Below are 7,815 nucleotides of genomic sequence, written 5' to 3'. Positions count from 1 at the left end.
AGTTTATTGTATTGATAACAGACCTTTATATTACTACCAAAAATGATTACAAGATGGACTTACGATTTACAATCCAGTTCAAAAAAAATGAATCAGAAGAGGTAAGCACTATATTAAAGCGATTTTCTTGTTTTGTATAATTGTATTTAATACCATCCAGTTTAGAAATGATTTGAGAAGAGTTGGATCAGAATTTCCAAGTTGGTCAAACATGTTTGCTTCATCAATTATTAAAATAGGTAAAGGTATATTGTAACTATTCCAAATAGTCTATTGTTGAAGACAATTCTTAATATCATTAAGTAAACTTCTGACATTAATAGAGGAAATTTCTTTGGTATTACTAAAATTAAATTCTGTTTCTAAATGACTATAACTCATTTTAAATTTACTTCCTAAAATCCTTTCCAAAAAATCCCTATGAGCTGTAATAAATGATTTGAATTCTGATTTAATTGAATTATATACATTTGCTGGTGTATCAAATTGTCCTGCACGGCCATCAATAAAAAGAGGAAAGAAGTTTTTATTTTTAGTCACTATTTGACGAATCAAGGTGGTTTTTCCAGTACTAGGAGGCCTTAAAACAATATGAAGTTAAGGTTCACCATTGAATACATTTCCGAATTTGATAAGTTCTTGCTTTCGGTTAAAAAAGAAATCTACTTTTGTATTATAATGAGTAAAATAACTGTTATTCAGTATATTTGAAATACAACCACTACTGGTAGACAAGTGTTTAAAGGACTTGAAAATAAACATAACTGAATTATACAATAATATATAATACCAAATTCTCAATTGTGCAAATTTAATTTATTTTTAAATTATGTCCATAATATCTTTATATAACTTATTTAACTTAACTAGTTATGACATATGATTTATCTAATTCTTTACTACAGTAAAGTATCATTTTTTATAATTATGATAAATATTATTAATTATATATTATTTATTTTAGAATTATGTAATCAAATAGTACAATTGTTTATTTTTTTACATAACATAATGAGATTAATGAGATTATTATTAATCAATGAATTATTACTAAACTTTTGTATATTACTATAATACAGTATACAAATATGTATTATAGTATATCAATCATTTCCTTTTATTTTCCAAAAAAGAAAAATCAATAAATAGTAATAGGTTGCAGCCCTTACTATTATATTTTTTAAAAGAATATTGCTATATAGTATATGCAATATGATTGCATCTTTTGATATATACATTGTATATACAGTATATAGTCAATTGCATCAGTATTAACCAATTGTAATGAAAAAGTGAAAACCACTGGAAAGTGATGTTTTGGCACTTGTTGCACAATCTCATATTGTGGCGAAGTAGATAAATGCTAACAAAATTTTGTAGCTAATTCAAACAACAGATATATGAACGATATGGAACGCACAAAAATATAATATTATGCCAATTCCTCACAGTTGGTATACCTAGTTTGAAATATTCTCCCTCGGAAGCGTTATATAGCGTACTAGTTACAACTCGAACAAACATTGTTGAAAGGAAAGGAGTAGACGATATTGTAAAATGCAATCAAGTGCCATAGGACAGTTTATATATATGGTGGCAATTATCCAACTTTACGCCTTTTTTTGAGATCTCAGTTTCACAGGAAATGAAATAACGTTGTCAGATCCTTGAACTAGTGTCGATATTGTATATGACCAGATATGACCTATCTCGTACAGATGGACGTACTATGGTTACTTTGAATTTCAGTATATGATAGCTTGTGTGAGCTATTTAAGAGGAGTTATTAAGTGATCGTAACAGATGACATGCATTTGATTAAAAAAAATTAACAGACGTGAATTATTTCGATAACCGTATTCCTTAGATATAGTTTTATGTGGTAATTGAAACAGAGGACATAAGCAATAGATAACAGTAATCAATGATAGAAGACAAGCAGACGTATTTTTTAGTAATCGAAAACATGATTATTAGTAACCGAAATCAGGAAAAACAGAGGACAAACAGATATATAAACGAAAACAGAGGGCGTGTTGTCGATTAAGGAAGAAAATAGCGACAAGTATTAATTCGAAATACTCGAGACTATCATAATTAGCTTAAGACAGTTACAAACCAGCCGGTAAGTAAAAAATATCGTATTTTTATGTTACGAATAAACACAATTGATATACAAATTAAATCTGATTTCGTATACTATTACAAACTAAGATTAAAATGGTAGATGGTAAAGTGTCGAGCGATCAGTATCTTGAACCCATTTGATGAGTATGAGAGGTTATCATTTAATCAAACATATTTTTTATTGAAACGACAATGGTGACTTTAAGATTGATTATTAGTTCCAGATTTCAAAGAATTCTGCGTAGTATATTACGCGATGATCTCGTTGTCAGACCTAATATCGATGACAGTAGCCATAAACTATACAAAAATTTCAAGAAATTCGTAGTACATTTTCTCTAGTCTATAAGAACTTCGTTAATGTATTTGATTGCTTGCTCGTTTCTGCATTCTTGGATTACTCGAATGCTTTTAGCACATTTATCTACAATATGCATTATTAATTGTATCCTCAGAAAGCTCTCCGATTTCTTTCTTTCCGCTATCATCTCCATCACATCATCAATATGCCGATGCACAATTCGAAAAATGCAGTTGCTACTATTGGGCAAATTAATGTGTCGCATTGCAAAGCACGAATATTCTGAACACATATATTTTTGTAACGTTAATCAGAGTGATGTTATTGTGCTATCCTCTCGAAAAAAATGGAATCAAAATAAGGTCTCAACAAATAATTGAGAGTAGCCGTACCACTATATTTTCCCTAAATGAAACCCTCCTAAGTATATATGGAAATCAAACGTTCTTTAGGTGATGATGCCATCTTTGACCTCAGCTAATTGATGACATTTTGTCACGGGTTTCGCATCCTCTGAACTAGCTTTACCAAAGGTAAGAGACGTGATCAAGAATATTATTTAAGGAAGAGAGTAGGGATTGGATTTGTATAACTTTAGTATGCATCAAATTTTTCTGAAGTGAAAGTTACAGATAATCATTTTTATTAAAATGAATGTTAGCTAAAAAATTACTAGAAAATATTCTATGAATGATGATGATTAAGTTGATTTCAAAAAAATACATCATTCTTACAAATTAAATGCAATAGGTTTTTTTTATTATGCTTCTTCAGCAAACCAAGTACACACCTATAAAATTATATGCGAAGTTCAACTTCTATTTCATTTCGAATGTCCCAAAGATCCAGATTAAATCCAGCAGCAAACCCTGGGGGAAGTCTATGTACTGGAACCCCATTATATAATTCCGGTCCAGGAATATTCATTTGATAATCTGGAAGATTGGGCGCATTACAAGGAGGAAAGTTATTATTGTTGTTATTAGGATCAGGACGCCCAACACCAGTAAAACTACCAGGAGGAACACCCATTTGATTAATAATACAGTTTACGGTATTTGCATCAGGATCTGCCGTCCCAAAAGAAATGACACTAGTTGGAATCAGCGGAGTTGCGCTTGTACGAAGATATAACGCAGCAATTAGTGCAATAGTACTAGTGTTCGTATTAGGGTCTGTGCGAACTCCAAATATCTTGATGGCTAACACAATCTGGATTGTGGTTCGTGGACTAAAGTAGAGAACGGTTTTTCGATGAAGGTCTAGAAGACTCTGAGAAAAACCAACCTCAATCATCATTGTTGGATATGCCTTATCATTTCTATCTGCACCCAGACCTGATCCAATTGGTGGGTCAGGAAGATGTCTTGGTCGAACCCAAAAATCAGATTCCTTTGCAGTGTTTGGACCCAAAATCATGGTTGCTTCAGTACCATACGCGAAATCCCAATTATTCCATCCACCCATCAATACCAAAATACGTCCTGCTGTTACTCCATGAACAAAGGAAGGTACTTCATAAATTATGATATTCCCGTTATGTAGATACATGCGAACTGAAGGAATTGCATTATTTTCACGATATTGGAGATATTTTTCAAGAGACACATTTTCTTTTATAACTATTTCCCTCGATCCTGTATATCCTTCCTCTTCCTCTTCCTTCACTTCTTTCCCTACTTCTCGTGCTTTTTGGAATGAGAGCAATTTTTCTCCTGCTGAATTAATAGCTGCGGAGGATAAGTGAAGCCTTTTCTCTCGTGTAGGCTGGAGAGTAAGTTGGCTAGACAGGGAAAAAAGTTGACTAGACTGGGAAGAAGGTTGACTAGAGTCACTAGGTTGAGAGATAAGTTGATTAGACTGTTGACTAGATTGTCGAGACTGGGAACGCGTGACGCGACAAGGAAAATAACGAATTCCTGAGTCTGAAATTACATTAGTTTTTATAGGAAATTAGATATGATAAAGCTTTATACAATATTTTAATGGAGTTGTTGATATCGCCAATAATCTATATGGAGAAGAATGCACAAAGCTGGTAATTTTTATTGCTATAGACTTTATTAAATGGGAAAACTGGTAAATTTCTATATTATAATCTTACCATCTGCCATAATTTATATATTTTAAGAGAGATTTCTTGATTTCTTTGAAACAATGATATTTATAAGAACGATTGTCGCACAGATTTGGTAATAATCACATGATATCAAACAATAATCAATTGCTTAGCAAATATATCGTTTTTGATTAAAGATGATGCTTTTTGATTATAGAAGTCAGTTGTACAATATACTGTATTGTCATCTGATTATTATTATACTGATTTGTTCAAATTAATTATCACATCTTTAATATTTATAATTTTTGCTAATAAAGCTAATAAAACAAATAATTAGAAACATAAAAACAAAGTGATGATATTAATGACTGTTAAGCATTATAAATTAATTACAGTAAATATGCTATTGTCTGAAATTAGAAACGCGTAACGCTTATTATTTGATATCTATTATCATTAGGAGTTAGGAGTTGTAAGGTACGAAATTTCTTTTGATATTTTATTACTAAAAAGGTGTAAAAGTCATGAGGAAGGATAAAGCATGATAAGTGAAATTTCTTAATATTTGATTACTAAGAAGGTATAGATATTGTTTCCCAATAATGAATATATATTGTAATAGTTGGTGTTTGATATTTCTCCTGATCATCTTTTAAGAATTTAACACTGTATTATTACGTTTGCATATTTTCGAATGATACTATGACATCTCTTACATTAAGATTATTTAACAGAATGATTGAAGCAGTGATAGTAGATGAGGACAATTTTTATTCGTTGATAAAGGCACATGATTTCTTATATTTATAATTTTCATCAAATAAACTTGAGATGATACTCGAAGTAATTAGGGAGTTCGAAATTGCTTGTATCGATTTGTATTCGAATTTGGAAATTCTATTTAACTACAATTCATAATTGGACAGTTGACCTGTTATTTCAGCTTTATTTATGTAGATGATAAAAAGGTTTAATGATTGGTATTCATTTAGATGGATTCTGAGATAGGCTTATTTTTGTCAGTTTTTTTGATAAGTTTTATTACCTATGGTTTTTTGGATCTACCAAAATTTTTTGGTAGATTTATTTACTAATGGATTTTTTTGGTAGGGTTAATACTAATGGTTCAATTTTACTGGTGACAGCTGTATCATTTTATTTTTTCGAACAAGTAGACCGGCGCTTCCAGAACAGTATCATGACGAATTAAAGGCACAGATTAATATTTGTTGATTTTCTGTGAAACAAAATTTGAGTAAAAGAAGAAAAATAAAAAAAAAGGAAAAAGGATCGCCGTTATTATGATCATGGTGTGTACGACAAGTGTACGACATATGATTCAGTCCAATACATGGTTTTTTTCTCACGGATGAGATGACTATCAAATATTAGAAGAAAAAGTATTATTAGTTAAAAAAAAGTTGAAGTAATTTTACAGTACAGCACAAGTGCGTAATTGTGAAATCATTTTTCCGTGAAATGATTATTATAGTAGATCTAATGGCAAAACATAAATTCCATTTTTTCGTTACTAAAAATAAAGAAAATGCGATTAGGTTCTAAAAAAATTCAAAATATATGGAAGATCAAATATTTATAATATAATTTATAATATACACAGTAAAATTTGTAATATGCCTGTTAACAAAAAAAAAAAAATGCATGAAGTCATGAACCTAATGACCAATAATATTGCTTAAAATTGATATTATTTTTTTTTTATGGCAATTTTTTAACAAAAATCATATGGTAATTGTTGTCTAATAGTGGCACGTAGTTAAAATATATATATATATTTTTTTCAGTCAAATAATTTAATTTTTTTAAAATATCGTGTAATGAAAATCAAATGTTGTGAAATTTCTCGTACTCTCTTTAATTTTTTTTTACAAGATTATTGGTAAGCGGATTCTGATAAATCCCCAAATTCAGAAATTAATAATCAAATTGTTATTAATGCAATAATTACAAAATTTTATGCAAAATTTATAATTTGTAATTTCCAAATTAATTTTTTTGGCGGTATCGACATGTTCTACATTGTAATAAAACTGATAAAAAATTATTAAATAGTGAAATAAATTTTTTTTTTTAAAAAAAAAAAAATTGTTACATATTATTCTAAATCGTTTTAAAATCATTTTTTTTTTTATTTTATAACTTAATTTATTCGACTTTTAATTATTTAATTTTAACCCCTGCAGAAAATTTGTTTGTTGTAGTAGATCTGGTCGAAAAAGATTATTAAAAAAAAAATCGAATTTTTTTTATTAGGGATAGTAGACCCCTAAGTTGTAAAAAAGTAATGTATGTATGCAATGTTTAAATTTTGATGATCTCCAGGAAAGAAGAAATTTATATTACACAAATCAGATGATATTACAAAAATAATTATCATGCAGGGTGATTGCAGCCGAAACTTTGTGATCAGGTTGATCTAACCCAAATAAGTAAGTATATACGTTTTATATATATAGTTTACCTAAAATTAATTAAAAAGATTTAATTTATAATCGTAATTGATTACTAGAAATTATCTCTATATTTATAATAAATAGTAAATATAAACTAGGCTATGTAATAAACGGATTTCCATAATAAGGTGATCGAAAGGGCGTCATAGATATCATAGATATGTCAAATGTCAATAATGAACTTATACATTTCAGGTCTCTCTTTTTCACAATTTCCAGTTTTTATCCAAGTTATGCATTAAATTTTATTTATTGAAAAACTTGTTTCTATTATTTATCTATTTATTTAAAAAAAATAAATATATATTATCCTCTTCAAAAATATTTGAATATTTGAGTTTAGGTTGCTGGAAAAAAAAAATTTTTTTTTTTTTTTGGGATGATCAGATGACTTCCATAAGGCTGAAGTTGGAAATATACGCCCAAATTTTGATTGTATATTATTCTCTATATGAACTTTTTTTTTACTTTTCGTCACATACTTGTGATATTAATAGGTCATCATCCTATTGGTCTTATTGGGATTTAAAATATATATTTGGATGATCGAACCCTACAATAAATAAATAAACTATATTATTTTTATGTGCCGCCGATATGCGGACAATGCACACATTCTTCGATTATCATGAATATTATAGTAGTAACCATTTACAGTATTATGTGAACCGTTACATGTGATAAGCAAATATTATGTCAGTTTCTTTCAAGGTTATATGTCATCCCCTGTGTCAATTAACAAAACCATCATCATTAGTTCGACGCATTTGTTAGACATTAGGTCAACACCAATTGATATCCCTCCAAAAATTTTGTATCTCAAAAACTTGACCACAAGTTTATATTAAATA

At 29.0% G+C, this 7,815-nt stretch overlaps 1 protein-coding gene across 1 annotated transcript; it reads right to left on the bottom strand.

Moving 5' to 3' along the window:
• Nucleotides 1-3,044: 3,044 nt before the first annotated feature.
• On the bottom strand, nt 3,045-4,542 carry OCT59_024095 (uncharacterized protein; the record flags this gene model as incomplete). Its single annotated transcript, XM_025324905.2, has 2 exons — nt 3,045-4,353; nt 4,533-4,542. The coding sequence occupies 2 exons, from the start codon at nt 4,540-4,542 to the stop codon at nt 3,227-3,229; spliced, it is 1,137 nt and encodes a 378-aa protein (XP_025183809.1). The 3' UTR covers nt 3,045-3,226.
• Between the last annotated feature and the right edge of the window lie 3,273 nt (nt 4,543-7,815).

This window comes from Rhizophagus irregularis, chromosome 4, assembly GCF_026210795.1.
Source record: "Rhizophagus irregularis chromosome 4, complete sequence".
NCBI lineage: Eukaryota > Fungi > Glomeromycota > Glomeromycetes > Glomerales > Glomeraceae > Rhizophagus > Rhizophagus irregularis.
This window is presented reverse-complemented; position numbering and strand designations above follow the sequence as displayed.